Raw genomic sequence first — 18,664 nt, 5'->3', positions numbered from 1 at the left:
GAAAAACCCCATCACCTGAAAACAATTAGGACCATTATTTTCAATTTCCATTTAGCAAGTACTTTCTATTTAGTTTTTTTACTATTTGCATTTTTACTTTCTATTACACAGAAAAAGAATTTATTAAACAGTAAACAGTATTTATAAAACAGCTTCTTAATATAAAAAAACTCTCACTTTTTCATCCTCAGGAATGAAATAATGTAAAAAAAAATAAAATTAGGTGTTTAATTCAATTAATGAATGAAACAGTTTGGGGTTTTTTGTAAACTTTTCATGGGATGCAGTGTTGGTGGCCATGGCTAGCTTTAACAACTTCTAACAAAAATAATGTGGCAGCAATTGAAAAAATGTTTACAGAATATTCTTTGGTTTTCCCAAGCATGTCAATGTTCAGAAAGCATTTGGACAATGTATTTAATAACATGCTTTAGTTTTTGGTCAGCATTGAATGGTTGGGCTTTTGGACTAGATGATTGTGGTAGATCTCTGCCAACTGGAATATTCTATTCTATTCCACCAGAATCACATTTCCCTCCATAACAATATTTTAAATAATTGAAACTCTCTCTGTTTAATGAAAAGATATGCAAATATAAATATTTTCTTACAAAGCAACCAAAATCTGTGCAGGGTTTCAAAAAACCTTCTGCCTTCCACACAAAGGTGGAACACAGCTTTTGTTTACTCTCTTATTAATATACAGAGGAAATAATACAAAATGCCCTCTGTGCTTAATATATTTCCCACAGACATTTCTGACAGACCTCAAGAGAAGTCTAACACAGGAGGTTCAAAGCTCTACTAAAGTGCATATGACCAACCAACATAGTTATCAAAATGAACTAAATAGCATAGAATGAGAAATAAAATTAGTATGTCAGCCAAGATACAAATTGTGCCAAATTTATGGCTCAGGAATTGTGCTTTTCCTGTGGAGAAAGAAAAAAAAGAAAAAGAAAAAGAAAGCAGACTAAGCTCCCAATCCTGTCGCTTACAATTCAGGAAGCTTTTACAAGGTTTTGTGGACTCCTTGGGGCAACAAAGGGTAGTGAAGCATGCTTGCAGTTCCTTCCCTGGAGCTCACAGAAGGCCTTCACAACCACTTAAAGTCACTTAGCATAGCCTGTATTTCTCCAGTGTTCAAAGCTGACATATAAGCAACCCCAAAAGAGTCTCATAACAACTGTTTTAAGAATTTGCTCTCTGATATTCATCCAGCCTCTGCCCAAGGGTTCTTAGTGTGAGCTAATTTCTCATGCAGTCCTGCTGTCTCCATGTCAATTTGTCACTTTATCATCCTGCACATAATAGTGGGGTTTAGAGGCTTTTGACCCAGTTCATCTACACTGACAGAGGAGTATATCAAGTTCTATCAAATATCAAGTTCCATTAAGTTCCTATAGATCTTTGAAAATGGTTAGAATAAGGAAGGAAGAGAAGGAAGAGAGATACAACTTCTGGATAGAAGAGAGAGATACAAATTGGAACTCCTTAATCATAAAGAAACTTCATCCAGCTAAAATTTGCATCTAACCCATGTGTGCAAGTCCACAGATGCCAAACCAAACTTGGTCTCTCCCCAAGTGAAGATATTGTAAAACATGAGAAGAAGGTGGGGTTATTTCAGGAGAAAAAGGACTAGAAGAAATTTGGGATACTGACATTAGATGTAATGGAAAACAGATTTTATTAGTACTACCCTCAAGAAAGTTCTGCTCTAAGGGGGTTTTGTTTCTCTCCACCACAGTATGGATCTATTTGCCTAACAGTGTGACTTTCATTTTTTAAACATAACTAAAAGATAATTAGTTGAACGAATTCTCAAAGAGATTCCAATAATTAAAACTGTAAAAACTGCAAAAAGTCCCAAATGAAATTGTGGTGGTTTTGGACTGATTGACATTTCGTGAGGCCACTAAATGAGAAGCCACCCACGGAAGTGATTTTTCCTAAGAGAAGCTGCTAATAGTTTCCCCTGTGCCTGACAAAACCAATCAGTGATTAGTTTTGAATACTGACACCTTGCTAAACCACTACAAAGTCAAACATGCCTCTGTGAACACACAAAAATCGACCAAACGCTTGGAAATGTCCCTCCTCCTTCCAGCCCGGGAACAGGTAACAGCGGGCCTGGCCCCCTCCGCTGGCGGCCGGGCCGGGCCCTGCTCCGCCATGGCCGCACGTCCCGTGGGGCTGGGCCGGGCCCTGCTCCGCCATGGCCGCACGTCCCGTGGGGCTGGGCCGGGCCGGGCCCTGCTCCGCCATGGCCGCACGTCCCGTGGGGCTGGGCCAGGCCCGGTTCCGCCATGGCCACACGTGCCGTGGGGCTGGGCCGGGCCCTGCTCCGCCATGGCCGCACGTCCCGTGGGGCTGGGCCGGGCCGGGCCCTGCTCCGCCATGGCCGCACGTCCCGTGGGGCTGGGCCAGGCCCGGTTCCACCATGGCCACACGTGCCGTGGGGCTGGGCCGGGCCCTGCTCCGCCATGGCCGCACGTCCCGTGGGGCTGGGCTGGGCCGGGCCCTGCTCCGCCATGGCCGCACGTCCCGTGGGGCTGGGCCAGGCCCGGTTCCGCCATGGCCACACGTGCCGTGGGGCTGGGCCGGGCCCTGCTCCGCCATGGCCACACATCCCGTGGGGCTGGGCCGGGCCGTGTGGCGGTGGGCAGGGGAAGGGGACGCCATCAGCTGCGTGGCGTGCTGCTGCTGAGATCCTAGCTGCTCCCCCCCATCTCCAGCGCGGCCTCCGAAAAATCCTCCACCATAAACAGTTCCGGCTACTACTACCAAGTCATCTTGCCAAAGGGCTGTCCTGGCACCACAAGAGATCATGCGGCTGAGACCAGGGGCAAGTCTGCAGCCATAAAGAGAGTGGCCCCGTGGCTGGAATTGAATGCAGCAGGGGCCAGAGACGAGGGGCACTGAGATCTTGGCACAGCCCCCAGTTTGCCCTGAAATCCTCCATTGTGACTGCTTCGGCCACCACTAACCATCTTGACCATCTATGGGCCCCAGGCAAGATATTAACTCTTTCACTGCACATGAAATTTGCAGGACATTGATCTTCCTCCAGGTGAGAGAAAAGTACAGAGTGAAGACACGCAGAGACACATGAAGGCACCAATGTCAGTGAAGACTGGGTCAAGTCCCAAACAGAAGGAGAATGAGAAGATGCCTTAGTCTGAGGCTGAAGTTCTTTTGCAAGGCCATGGTGATAGACTGTTGATACACTAGAATATTCCTTTAATTCATGGAAACAGTATGGACGGATGGAGTGCTCAAATTGCAGATATGAGCAAAGGCATTTGTGCTGAATCAAGTAGATGTTGAAGTAGCCATGATCTCATGATAAGCCTTAACAGAGAGAGAGAGATGAGAGTGATGAAAGACCCTCTGCCGCCAGAGAAAGAACAACAAGACCTCTGTTCCTAGAGATGAAGATGGTCTCAGAGACAGATGAAGAGAACCTCTGCTTTGAACAGCTCATCCTTAAAATAGTACCCCACGAGTTTGACATGGCCCATGAACACAGCTGTGGAAAGGCTGCAAGAGATGGGAGGGACTCCAGGAATGCAGATTTCTGGGCAGCTGCTGTTCGTGAGAATGAAAGCCACAGGAGAACTGTTTTCTTGTGGAGAAGTCTCCATGAATAGGCAAAAGAGACTCCTCTCCCTAAGAGAATTGATGAAAGATTGTTTTATAGGTGGTCAACTGACCTAAATCCTAAGGTTTTGTCTCTGTATGTTGTCAGTAGATAAGAAAAGAAGGTTGTGGGAGGAGAAGAAGTGTTCTGAAGCTTTTATTCTGATTCTTATTGATTTTTTTCTTGTAGTTTTGTTAATAAAACTTTCATTATACCCTTTAAAGTTTGAGCCTGCTTTGCTCTTTTCCTTATCCTATCTTGCAGCAGAAAAAGAGTAAATAATTCTAGTGGGCACTCAACCCACCACATTATTTGGTGCATTTGCCGGTAAATGAAAAATTGGTGAACCAAATACACTACACTACACTGCTGTTTCTGCCTGGTTTGACCTGAAAGTGTCAGAGAAATGCACTGCAAAATTTAAGTTGGTAAAAATTGTATGTTATTAATTTACTTATATTTAATTAAGGCAAATTCCTGAGATAGAGCTGGATTTGTCATGGGAGATTTATATCAACAAGAAACTGTAAAAATATATAGCAGTGTAAATTCTGATTTTGCCAGTACTTCACTTACCCCATGTCTGTATTCTAAAAACACTTAACACTAGTTCTCAAACAGCTGTAATATAATAGCATTCCTTTTAATCCAGTTTAAGCAAAACAGCATTTTCCTAGTATAGTTAATAAAGCTCACTACAGTTTTCCTACCACAGTTCTACCTAAAATAAAGGCAAGCAAAGCAAGTATAGTGTTACAATATTGCTCCTATATCAATACTGAGACATTAAGGATACAGAAAGAAAGCTAACGAAAGACATATTACTGAAAAGCAGACAAGAAAAGCCCAAGAACTTTTATGCAATTTAGTATCTGCACAATAGGTAGCAAAAGCACACCAATAAAATACCAAATTAAACTTTTGCACGTATATGGAAGCAGTAAGCATTTCTGGCATGCTGAAAAATTACCTGAATTATATGAATATAAGCCTTTATCTGGAAAACAAATATTGAAATGAAGTAGCGTCAGGGAAAAATACATGAATCAACACATGTAACAGGGATGATTAGAACCTTAAACTTTTTTATAATTGCTGTCAGAGATGGAAGAATTTGTTACTGTAGACCACACTCCTTCAAAATAATAAAACTCAAGCAGCTAAGAGAAATTAAATCATAAAAATGCCAAACACTTCTGAATCAACAGTTATACACAATAGCCAAAGAGATCTGGTAGAGCAATTTCAGTTATTTCCAATTCTGAAATAAAATTTCACTCTTTTACTATAAGTGTTTTACTTTTTAAGGGCAAAATGTATATTCAGCTAGGCATGCAATATGAGCTGCTACCCTTAAAAATATTGCACACTTCTGTTGGCACTGCAGCACTAGTAGATCTTTCCCAAGATCTATTTTTGAATCCTACTTTAAATTTAACAGACTCTGAAGTGACGTGCCAGTCAATCTTCTCCCTCCTGCTAGGTCTTGATTTGGTAAATATGTACATACATGAGAACCTTAATTACATACTGTTGTTACCAGTGAATTTTAGAATCCTGATATGAGCTCAATGATTAAATACTTGCAATACCTGATTTATTGTTTGTATTCTTTAAGTCCAACTGGTTTACTTATGCATCTTAGCTTTACATACAATCATAACAGTTTTTCTAAACTGAACAAAATAATAGTTGAACTTTTAGTTGAATAATTGAATAACTGGACAATTCTGGAAACATGAAATGTTAATTGCATTTGTGTATTTTGAAAATATGACTTCCATAAGATGTCATAATACAAAGAAGTCAGGAAGCCAGTATAACATTAATAATATTTTGTCATTAGCAAGATTTTATGAGTATTTTTATTCCTTGTAGTTGAAAAGCTCACAGACACTGTATTAAACAGGAAAGAGTGACAGTCTGTAAGTAAATGATGCACCTCAGATGATACGATATGATATGACAGTGTTAGAGAAAATTTCAATTTCTTGCCAAATGGTGCTGTTAATGGATTCACTGGATGACTAAGTGCCTTCTGGCATGTCACACTTTTTCTGACATCCAGGTAACAACTATTTTAATATGTGGATCATATTACTAAATCATCTACTAACAATTTCTAACTCTCTATATTTTCAACTTGGTTTCTTGATAAATGTCATACATTTTTATGTCCAAGACCCAGAATTCCATTAGGCAATATAATTTCAAAGTGAATGATAGGGTTTCCTTCAGCATCACTTACAACCTTTTAGATGTGTAACTTCTCTAATATTTGTATTCCTTAATACTAATCTCTTCTGGTTTTGAATTTAATTTTAAAAAGACAATTATTTGGATACAAAATTATGAAAAATGCAATTTAGAGACTTTGCCTAGTTTACCCTGACAACATCAGGTGTTACCCAAACGCTGAAGGTGATGCCACATGCCCACAAAAAAAAATATTAGCACAGTCTAGAAATTATTCATATCATTAAAAATTATGGGCTTTCCAAATTAAACTGCTGGGTAGATCTTTAAAAGCGTAGAGCTTCTTGAAAAGCACAAGAATAAAATTAGTGAGTACATAATGTGATGGAGGACTAAGAATGCATTGTTTGTCTCTACACTGCCACAGCAGAGAAAGGAAGAAGTCAGAATAGTATTAAAACCATCTGAAAACTTCATAACATATCAGAAGAGTAGTTTAAAACCATGATTTTATCAAGTAAACAGAGAAATAAGGTAATTCTCTTAAACTGCTTCAAACCGTTTTTTAAGTATTTTTGTAGCTCAATTACAATTTAGTAAATTAATATCCTAAATGAGTTTCTTTTATTAGAAAAAGAAAAGTATTTTGATAGTTTAAGGTCTTTTTAGACATCCCTGTATCATGTTAAATACCTTTTAATTAAAGTATTTAATAAACCATAGATGTACAATAAAATATGATAAATAAATAATAGATGTACAATAAATACAATATTGGTATATATATCCATGTTCTGTGAACAAAATATCAAGGCACGCAACCAAAGATAACATGCCCAAGGCCTGAGCCCCATTGAAAGAAAGAGAAAAACTAAGGAAGAAGCATGAAAGAGAAAATTATTGGTCATTTTTGCTCTCTAGGGTAAAATTCACATAATAAATTAATCATGGCCTGTGCGACTGACTGACCATAAAATGCTCCATATTATAATTTGGAACAAAAGTCACTGATGCATGTTTCCATTAAGTACAATTCACTTACCTAGTAGTGAACACCATTATTATAATTTCCTCAAGTAAGGTTCAGTGACATTCATTGAAAATTATTGCACTGACTTACCATACTCGCAACAAACTAACAGGAAATTGCTGAGACAGCAAGATCCTGATTCTGCAGTAAAATGTGCCTCTACAGAGCTTCAAGGAAGTGAATAATTCTCAGTGGAAGAAGATTGCCCATCATTTCACACGGGCTTATATTTCAGAGATTGAAGTTTCAGATACATTTGTAATTAATTATTTTTAAACTTTAATGATTTTGGTACTATGAAATGTGTATCTTAATGTTTTAGAATATAGACTTGACAGCTTTACCATTTAAATAATGGAATAGAGGGGTTAAATTTACAGTTAAGACATTCCTCCTTGATAAAGATAGAGCCACAGAACTTTCCAAAATAAAAATCAGCACCCAGCAATGACAAGTCCATCTAAAAATGTTTTGCAAAAATTAGTAAGTAATGGGATTCTTTATTTTTAAATTCAGTATATGAATTTTATTTTTTTGTAGTCAGATTTATTAATTTTTATCATATTAAGGTCTCAGCATTGCCGCAGAAAATACAGTCTGATGGAAAAATGTACAAAGTAGAAAGCTGAAAAGATGACAAAAATTTTGATGCTACTCAAAACACTTTGTTTACACATTTCAGGTGTTCTTTATTCCTGTCCAAAAAAATGAATAAAATTTGAAAAACAAATGTTATATATAGCTTTTTTCACACTATATGCAGATTTTTTAGATCAGAACTATAGTCAAATTTTGTCCCCAGAGTTTAAATTCTCATTACTGTAATTTCTCTCCCTCCAGATTTTTTATGGGCCTGGAAAATCATGAAATTCAGTGAATGGAGTCGTTGATGAATTTCACTCTAAAAGTAATGAAAGTCAAATTCCTTTTATAAGCAAACTACCACAAAGTCTGTTTATTTAGATTTATTTTCATTTTGATTGATTTCTTCTGGTCTTTGGATCTTGAAAAAAAAAAACATTTTGGACTTATACATACTGATTTTCAAACACTGTAATTTCTAAAATCTTTGAGTTATTGTGCTCAGCAGAGTTTATCTCTTGTAGATTTATTACTTTTCCCTTACTGAGGATGTTCAAAATATATTTTTTTATTTTTCAAGCCATATTGTGAGTTCTCATTGTATTTTAAAACTGTACAGACCTGATGCTGTACAGACCTATGCTGCAACAAGAGACTTGAAAATGTCTGGGTTAATTGCTGTATTCACATTTCTTCTAATTTGCACACTTAACTGTTACCTATACAGTACACTGCACTCTCTGTGGGCTGCAGATCAATAATTCAGACAGCTTAGTTTTAAAGATGCTGAATCTGACTTGGAAAACTAGTGTCAGTTGCTCTTCAATCCTAAGTATTTGGGAAAGTCTTAAAACATTTGGAGTAAAACAAAATCTGCTTCTAAAACAAATTCAGCATCAATATACAACTAAAAAAATTGTTCTCCAAAACAAAAAATAACCCCATATTCCTTCTCAACTCAATAGTATCAGCTCACACTGCACAAATGCTCACATTACATGGGTATAATTGTAAAAGATGGAAATGAATGCATCATATTCAATTAGATTTCTATGTCTATATTCTGGGCTCATGGAAAGGAACTAATTTTACATATACAGTCTCGTGGTATAAACCTTCCTTGATTTCTGTATCATTTCTCAACAAATAGAAATACTAACAATAGCTTCCACACCAGAGATCCTAACAACCATGAACACAGTACCCAAAGCACATTCAATTTTGTATGTATTCTCCAGTAAGGTTCTTAGCTAATGTGAGATGGAAAAATAACCTACCACCAACAGGATTTCCTAAATATTCTCTTAAATTATTTTTAATTTTCTGGTTACAATCTTTTTCAGAGGCAATATAAAAAGAACTTCAACTTGGCTGTAATTCTAGTTAATGTTGTCTGGAATTCTGGGTGTATGGCTGGTTTTATGGTAAATGTTAGAGAAAATGAAGTAGTTTTAAAAATTCACTTCAAAAGTTCAGCGCAATAAGTAAAATAGACCTACTTATTACCCCACATTTCACATAAAAAAAAAAGCTTAAAATATATCCATTGGATCAGGTTATGAAAATTTGAAATATAATTAGCTGAAAGAGCTAGTAAGTCATAATCCTATGTTCTATATTAGTTCCAGTTTCTAAGAAAATGTCTATCAAAAAACACAAAAGAGAAAGTATAGGAATGATTCTTTATCACTAGGATGTTAATGGAATACATGGATCAGAGGACTGGGGAAGAGAAGGTGGACAGCTGACTCAGATCAGTCTGTACCACAACACACTGCCCACTCAAAGATATTGAGAGATAAATATATGTAGAAACTAAGCTACTGTCTCTGAAAGCTGGTTCCTAAAAAAACAGCATATGGGGCTCTGTGGGAAGCTTGCACTATGCTACTGGCAATCTGTAAATACAGCTTCACTCTTCAGGGCTGACAGTCTGCTCTTCTTCAGGAACACTGCAATCCAGTGATATTAAAAAGTGAATAGAAGTGGTAAGTGTAGGTGGTTCTTTTAAACTACCTTTAGAGAGTAACATTTAAGTATGGTCTTCAAATATATGTGTTTATCACTACTCGGCAATCATAAAGATAAAAAAGCTTAGATATGTAATGTGCATTTATACAAACAAAAAACAACCTTGTAACTCAAAACACCTCTCCTGTCATTTCTCACACTAATAATTATTGGGGGTATTCAATAAAGTCGTTCATATTGTACTCACTAATTCTATTCACAGAGGCATTGCAGGAAAGAACAAAAGGAGGAGAACTGAACTGCTCAGATTTTGCAGCCCCAAAAATTAAAATCAGCCTGCTTAATAACGTGTTCTAAGAAGTGCTGTGAAAAACATTGACAAACATGCTAGACATGCCTTGTTCTAGGGACATTTTTCACATTGTCATAATGTGCTGGTGGATAACATCTTCTTTTACATCATATGCAAGAATGTTGTTGGAAGATACAAAAAACATCTTCAGACACAAAAAAACTAATATATTAAGTTTGACTTCATACTCTTTTGACACTTCAAAAAAAAAAAACAAAAAAAAAGGAAAAACCCTATGCTTCCATGCATTATAGTATAAATATTTTACTTAGTGAAGGCAAACAGTCTTAAGAGGTACTGTCTGCCCTTCACCAGTCCCTTGGTGATGACATTTAGATGGGGAAGAGCATTTTTGGAGGCCATCTGGTGCAATGCCTGTTTCAGGCTTGGCCAACTTACACTGCATTGTTTACAGCTTTGTCCAATTGAGTACTGGATCTCTCAGTAGGATATTGCACGACCCCTTTGGACACCAAGAAATACTTTTATTCCAATTTCAGAGGTATGACAATGTTAAAAGAAAAATTGTATTTTTCCATTGCTAAATGAATTCTGCTGCCCTTAGCTGAGCTCTGATCAGATGCTAAATTTCCAGTTGTATACCTTCGCAAACCCCAGAAAGCAAGGATTTTAATTCCAGGATACCTTGTTCTGTACATTTAAAACTATCTGTTTAAACTGGAAATTATTTATGCTACACAAGGGTTCAGGACATGAATATATTCCTAGGCCACTAGAGAAAATCCTTCTTTATCAGGTCCCTATCTCTGTAAAAAAGGAAATAGGATAATTTAGTGCAGAAACATGTGAATTCTCCAGCAATAAGAGTGAACATCTGAAATTGCTTATTTGATTGAAGTTTTTAGAACCTGAAGCTGAAAAACTTAGTGCTCTGGGAACAGTCAGGCTAAACCGTCTTCATTGAAAAGCAAGACCTCCATACCAAATCTTAGTATTTCATCAAACCAGTTTTGCGAAGTCCTTTCCTCTATGTTTACAGACAAGCATGTAAAATTATTCAGTTGAGCACATTATTAGCATTAGTATTTATTAGCTATTTTTTATAACTTATTAGTACATAGTAGTATCAGTACATTAAAAAAATCTGAATGTTTTTCAAATTTTGGCTCACTATCAGCAACAGATCTTTACTCAAACATCACTAAAATATGTCAAAAATAAATCATAAATTCATTCTTACTAGCAGAATAAGAAATTCAACAAACAGAAATTCTGATAGACAGGGTTTGTTTGCAGGACTAAATATTTCCTGAAAACCAGAATTTCACTAACTTTACATACAAAGAGCCCAGCTGGTCTGTAAAAAACAGTTGTAGATGGAAACCTAACTTCTTAAAATGTGTTAAAAGATGCCATCAACCATATAAGAAGTATAATCTAAAAACTTTAGTTTAATAATAATCACGGCATATGAGAAGACTGAAAAGGATCGAATTGCAATTAACTCCTTACCTTTTAACAATCACTTCTTTCCTCCTTTTTTGAACAAGTACATTCTTACAACTTCAAGGCTATGCAGTGTAAGTCTCTGATAGTGTGTCTATCTCAGAATATTATGATATGGAGCATTTTAACCCTTCTCACCATTAAGTGCACAGAAGCAAAACAGATCCACTGCTTGAAATACTTGTATACAATGGGTTATCTAATAAAGACCCTACATAGAACACAGGAAATATCCAGGCTTTTTTTCATGACTACACAGGTAAGTTTCTGTGAGTTTGTGTGAAACATGGACACACTCTCACACACAATGACTCAAAGAAACTCCAAGTAAATCTTAGAAACTGAATTTGAGTTGTTGAAGTTCCTTTGTGTTCTTGGAGGTTTTTTTGTTTCTTTTGGGGGTTTGGTTTTGTTTTGTTGATTTATTGTAGTGGTGGGGGATCTTTTGGGCTTGGGGGTTTTTATTAATTTGGTAGGTTCATTTGGTTTGTTGGGGTTTTTTATATGACTGCCAACTGGTATTTCATAAAGTTTATTTGGTGAACGAGAGCTTTAAATCACTGGCAGTACTGAACACTTTAACTAGAGAAACCAGAAAGTATTGAAGGACTAGATTGAAGGACCCCCTTTGCTGTCTTATTTTTACATATCTGTATTTATTACCACATCTGATATAATCTCTTTTCAAAATATCTACTGATAACTGCTATGGATCAAGTCTAACAAACTCCACAAAGTAGAATTCTTAGAGAAATTCCATTTGTGCATCTAAGCACATAAAATACGATCAAAGCAAGGCAACAGGCCATGGTATTAATTTATCTACATATTATATACAGTTTACTTTAAGAAGCATGAGCTAAAAAGGTCCTGCAAATCCACTTTAGCTTAAACAATTAAATTATTAACACGATATAAAAGGAAGGGCTTCATGATAAAAAGAGCACATTGCGAAAACCAAGATAATTTTCTCAAGCTGAAGATCTGAACTGAGTTGTCTCATAAGAAAAAAAAATGGTGTAATGCACAGTGGTTGATACCATTTGTTGCATGTCAGACTCTCATCTGTAACTACACATGATCTAATTCAGAACAAATACGAATCAACATAAAAATTCTGTCAGCATTCTGTTTGCAAGAATTTAGTAGATTTCATTAATTCAAATAAACTGTACACAATGTGCAAAACAAATAACCTACTTTGTAACCTCCGTGTGGGACTCTCGCCATGGAGTTGTCTGCGTGGCAAATATGGTGAGGGATGGGGAAGTGGCAATGAAGAGACATCATGTGTTTGAAGTTTGTACCAGTGAGGTTCATCATCTAGTAATGCTGTCTCTAACTCAATAAGAATCTAAAAAAGAAAGAATGGTTAAAAGCAGGAAAGTATTGCATGACAGAGTATTTTAAAATAGATATACTCACAAATTTTATTCTATTATTATGTTATTGCTAAGGACTTTGTCTGAAGTTATATAAAAACTTTGCTTTAATATGAAAGAACATCCTGTGCCTTTTAAAACACTAAATATACCAAAAAATCTTCCACAAAACCCTTATTATCTTATGAAGACCTTTACAGCATGCAAATAAGTTAACAAGCAAAATTCCAAAGTTTTATTAAAATACAACTATGGATAATGTGGATTTTAATGAATAATTAGGAATTGAGAAACCACATTCATGCTGTTATTAAAACAGAAAAAACACAGAAAGAATCTCATATCAAGATTATGTGATATGTGCAAGATCACTATTCATTTACTACTAAGTAAAAGAAAAAATAAAGCAATTAAAACCAGCTTTGCTTTGCACAGTTAGTATGTTTTTTTAAATACTGTATTTACACATGAGTATGTGAGCAACTGTTTTTCTATAGTAACTACCAATACTTGTATACCTCTCCTAAAAATTCACTTTCTTCCTCTCGAACTCGTGCTTGGTCCCAAAGAGTGATTTCTAACATTCGTTCTCTAAACTCTCTCCGATGAACTGGAGAATAAATAAATGTCTGATTCCACTTAGGTTCCAATGTTTTCTTTACTGTTTTTGTTCTTCTTTTATTTTTATCACTGAAAAAAACAGTTAAATATTAAATATGTTCAAAACACGATTAAACTGCATTAAGTATATAATGGAAAATAGGAAATCTTATATCAACAGTTCAGCTTGTACAATCATGGGTACTATAATCTAAATCAACAATTTTTTCTTTATAATAAAGGTCAGTGCATATATTGAGGATAATTCTTAAGTTCATATTAGAAACTAAGGTTAGGTGATTTCAAGTTTATGTGCTAATTCCAATTGTAAGATGTTTCCCAAAAACCACAAATGCTTTAATATGATTATGTGTGTATTTTATTTTGCAACAAGCATTTTAAAAAGCAAATTGTACTTCCATAAATGGGATTTCCACAAGGCACAGTCTGACAATAGAACATCTCTACAGACAACATTGGGCATAGCAAACACCTCATTTCAGAAAAATGAGCCAGCTTGTTCCCTCAAGCTTCCAGTCCTACAGTCACTCATTCCAACTGGAGAGCAGGAAGAAGCAGCTGGCCCACATGAAGGAATGGACAGGGAGCTGGGGACAGTGCAGGGTTTTCCTGACTACGTACTCCTTATGCACCTGGGAAACCAGAAGCCCCAAAAACGAGTTATACTTTCTTTTCCCGCAACACTGGAACAGTGTTCTCAAAACAGCTTCCCAAATCCTTTGGTGACTCCAATGAATCACCCAGGCTGAAGGTGAGATCTAAAAGGTGAGGACTCCAGGCAAGGTTACACTGGTAGTCCTGGATCTGGCTCCAGGGTGTTGTTGAAAGCAATGCCTTTTGCAGAATGGTTCTACTTGAAAGAATTAATATTTTCTGATTGAAACAATTTTCACTGTAAAACACCCACACTCCTCCTACTGAGAATACTGACAAGAGTCCTCATAACAATGCTTATTTTTAACCTGCTGATTGCTGCATAATGCAGCTGCCATGCTAATTTATGAGGATTTTTTTAATAGGCAATACAGATACAGTCTGTTTGATAATACTTGCAATTGTAATAAAGTCATTGTATTTCTGAACTGTTACTTGGAAAAATTACCTAAGAAACAATATTTTATTTTAATAGCATTTAATAAATATTGTTTAATGTTATTTAATAAATATTAAAATATTTAATAAATATCTGAGAAATTTTATTAAAGTATATCAATAAAATTTAAGAAAAAGTATTTAATAGTAATATTTAATAAACTTTAAGAATGTTTTATTTTATTTATTTCTAGCATACTAAAGGTTTGTTTACCCTTGTGAACTGAAATAAATTACATTTACAACATTTTTCTTTAATCAAGGAGAATTCAGCATCTTCATCTAATTAAAGGCTTGACTTACTTAAATGTATTTTACCTCTAGCATGTTTCTTTCTACTACACAAGAAATATACTTTGGCTTAGTTAGCTTTTAAATCTAAGGAAAGAAAAACTAATTTCTACATCAGAAAAAAACCCACAATTCTACAAGACAAATTGCTGATCATAAACACATAAAACAATTAAAGAAAAGTTCAGAATACTTCCCATAAATGGGAAAAAATATTACAGATTAACAAAATTTAATGTCAATATATTTTTCATTATCACAATTTATGTTGTAAACATTGTGAACACACTTTTGTTAGCCTATTAATTACTCATTACTCTTGAAAAAGCAGGTAAGATAATTGAAGCAGACTTGATTCTCAGTTTATCACAGCTTCAGCAGCTACAAATGCACTACAGCAGTTTGAATAAACTAGGGATCTAAACTAACAGTTTGAATATTGGTGAGCCTGAGAAAATCTATCCAAAACCTTTTAATCATCAATGGCACAGCAAATTAGGTAGTCACAGAAAATTTGCATGTCAACACATGGTATACAATGAAAGTGAAAAAGCCATGTCTTCCAAAATACTATGTAGCTTTAATTCTTGCTGAAGTCAAATGGTGCTGGAGATAGCTAGCATCTTCCTGGTTTAGCTATTTGGAAAAGCAAAGGAAGTAAAAATACAAGTTTCATCCTATTCTACAGATTCAGCAATCCAGTGATCTATTATTTTGAGCGACATTAAAACTTTGATTTGGTTGGTACATTATAAAATAAAGGTAAACATGCTCCCCTACTGACACAATCTGAGGAAATACCAATTTAAAAAATCAATTGGAGAACATACTACCTCTTCTGCGATTTTCCCAACAACTAAATTGAAACACAGAAAATCACAGACTACCAAGTGAAGGAGCTTTTCAGGAATAGGGGTCCCACTACAGTGTAACTTTCCCTAAGTGTGTATATGATACCATCTAGATTAACATGAGTCCTGTGCTTTACGGAAAGTTTTCAAAGCGCAAATGGGAACTCTCAGCTGAGTCCCCTTCAGCCTTTACTCACTTATACTGTAATAAAAAATCTGTGGGTTTCAGATGCCAAACCTGTTACTGCTTTATTTTTTAAGTCCAGCAAACCAAACTGCTGGACTCATCGGTCCAGAAATTTATTAACCCAAATGTGCAGTATTTTCTTTGCTCTAGAGAAGAATAATTTGCATATGAAATAAAGGTATTATAAAACACTAATAACATTCTTTGCAAATAAAAGATCCCCATGCAAAGACATACGTTTACCTTTCCTTTCCTTTTCTATTCAGTATTTTATAAACCAAGGAAAGCAAGTTTCTGCTTAGTGTTCAAAGACACCTTGCTGTTGCACAGCATGTCCAACACAAGAATTCAACACTGTAAGCTTTCTTCATTTAAGTATGACAGAATCAGCTGTGCGTGTCACCTGAGTATCAGGCTAATTCTTATTCAAATATTCCTTGTCTTTATGTTCACCCTACCTTCTGTCTGGAAGAAAGTAAATTTTAACATAAGGATTCCTCGGCCTCCCATCTTCCCTTGAAGGAAGATCCTTTGCTCCCAGTATGGTCACTATTAACTGATGACCAACCTTGTCATACCACAGTTTTATCTGTAGGAAGAAAATATTAATTAGTGAACTCATTTCTACAATGAAGTTGTATATTAATCCTTAAAAATAATTTTGTTTATGAGATTCTATTTATATTGGTTACTTCAGCAGAAAATGTTATATCCTACTTTTCACTTACAACAAAGAATAAAAATAAGTTAATATTACAATAGCCTCAGTATATACCAGAAGTTACTCTTTTTTAAAAACTCTGTACTGTATATACCTTACTTCACGCTAATTGTTTTTCACATGGTGCTCTGGTTAGGATTATTCACCCTTGTATTGTATTATTTGCATTACTAATGTATGGTATTCATGTATATACATTTCTGAGGAGTTTATGCACAATGAATTATTTTTTCATCTGCTGTTGTGCAAAAGAGACTATGGGATAAACCCATAGATATTTCATATCACTTAATATTTTTTCAACATACACTACACTTATTCTGAAATCATATAAAACCTCCAAAAATAGAGAGGAAAGCTCAGTAGTCCAACCCTCTTCATAGTCCAACTCAGTAACAAGGCAAAAAACAGAATTGTACATTTGTAGAAATTGGTATTAACCAGTCTGAAGCTTGATTTTCTATCCTTTTTCACTACAGTCATTAAAAACTGCTATCTATCTAAACTATATCTATCACTGCAAATACATCAGCCAAAAAAGGGATGTATCTACTTCAGAGCAGTCACTGCAGAAGAGGGAAATGGTGCAGTTAGGGCAACTAAGTAATGGCCAGGGAGCCTTTACATGGTGGTATCACTGCAGTATCACTAACTACAGCTTACTGAGGAGACTCTCTTCATGAGGACTTTGCCTGAGATGGGACAAACTAGGACATTTAAAGAAAACAGTGACCCTGCCTGAACTTAAGGGAATCAGAGGGGATAATGCCCAGCTGCACGCCTAACCAGGCAATACACCTTTAGGCATGAATATACCCTAGCTAAAGTAGACATAAACAGGGGAAGGTGCACTTTCTGTGGAAATCATCTCACATCATTTTAGAGACAAGGTTTTCATCTGCTATCATAGCTCCTTATCTTCAGCATTTTGGTCTCTTAAAGAAAGGTCTTGATGTAATTCTCAAGATTTTTAACCCATAAAGAAGAGGCTGACTTAGCTATCTGCCATTCCTAATACTTCACTAAGTAAGATTACACTAAGACATGCCAACTCAATTATTGGCAGCAGTGTACTTCTTCTTTCACTGCTTCTCTTCTTGCAATTCCTGTAGCCACTAACCATTTGAATGGATATTGAAAATGGGATATTTGTCCTCTATTACCCTGTCATTGGCCCTGCTACAGACTTTATAGGTTTCTGGTACTAATAGTTAAAGGGCCCTGTGGCTACTCATCTGTGTGTAAATTTTAGATGTTGTTCCTACATTCTTGCAAGCCAGGGGCTTTGACAATATTTTTTCTATGCTGAGAATTATCTGGACTTCTAGCCATCTCCATACAGCTACAGATCAAAAGCAGAAAGCTTTGTACCAACAGCTTTAATGACCTCTGAAGTACAAGTCAACTTAAATGTTCTTTGACACTAACTGTATCCACCCGCAGGCTTCTTTGGGAGTCCAGAAGGAAAAGACAGACTTGGCAAGACCCACAGCTCAAGGGGAGTAGCACTGAAGACAATCTTCTTCATTTGTTTTTTGGGGAAAATTATGCTTGCTTAAGGAGAATGAAATATATTTTTGATACAGACACTATCACAAACTGTAACTGATGAATGTGAAATCATCTGGATATAGGTGCTAAAAATACAACCAGAATTATGTGTTTATATGCAAGCTAAATATTTCTTCACTATATTTGTTTCAGACTGAATTTTTACATGAAAACTTCAGTCAAAATATTTAGAGAATTACTTAAGCAGAAACTGAAATCATCTGACACCACTTCATTAAGATGCTTTAACAACTGTAGTTTGGAACAAGAGCTCAAAATTTGCATTGACTTATACCTTCTACTTTTCTCTTGATGTTCTGAAAAAAAACTGGAAAAACTTGAATTTAATGGGCGTATTTTCACTGTAATGCCCTATAATTTGCCTTGTTACAGGAAACGTCAGGAATCAGAATTAAGACCAGAAAGCTCTCTCTCTGTATCTCCTGTATTCACCCTGCTAGTTCTCCAATACACAGCACAGGTACTTGTAACCCAAGCAGTCATTTGACTAGGATGCAAGGAGAAGAAAAGAAGAGACTGAGAAAATGGCCAAAGAAGCCCATAGAGGGAAGAATGAGATTGCATTCTCATGAGATTAGAAGAAGGAAGAAGGGACAAATAAAAAACTGCTTTATAATTATCATGAAAGTAAAATAGAAAGGATAATTCTTGGTGAAACATGGGAAGAATGGAACCACTAATGTCAGGGACCAGAGATTAACAGAAG

At 35.9% G+C, this 18,664-nt stretch overlaps 1 protein-coding gene across 20 annotated transcripts in view; it reads right to left on the bottom strand.

Moving 5' to 3' along the window:
- RIMS2 (regulating synaptic membrane exocytosis 2) overlaps positions 1 to 18,664 on the bottom strand; it is a 453,372-nt gene that overhangs the window by 178,323 nt on the left and 256,385 nt on the right. For 13 of the 20 annotated variants that reach the window (XM_066334680.1, XM_066334670.1, XM_066334568.1 and 10 more), the window contains 3 exons: positions 16,124 to 16,254; positions 13,142 to 13,313; positions 12,442 to 12,595 (listed from right to left, as the gene is read on the bottom strand). In XM_066334680.1, the coding sequence (XP_066190777.1) occupies positions 12,442 to 12,595; positions 13,142 to 13,313; positions 16,124 to 16,254 (457 nt within the window). Of the gene's footprint in view, positions 1 to 4,613; positions 4,641 to 12,441; positions 12,596 to 13,141; positions 13,314 to 16,123; positions 16,255 to 18,664 lie in introns of all 20 variants that reach the window. The other 7 variants (XM_066334562.1, XM_066334653.1, XM_066334525.1 and 4 more) reach the window with 1 other exon arrangement.

This window comes from Sylvia atricapilla, chromosome 1 (genome assembly GCF_009819655.1).
Source record: "Sylvia atricapilla isolate bSylAtr1 chromosome 1, bSylAtr1.pri, whole genome shotgun sequence".
NCBI classification, from domain to species: domain Eukaryota; kingdom Metazoa; phylum Chordata; class Aves; order Passeriformes; family Sylviidae; genus Sylvia; species Sylvia atricapilla.
The sequence above is the reverse complement of the archived record's forward strand: the minus strand, read 5'-3'. Positions and strand labels throughout refer to the sequence as shown.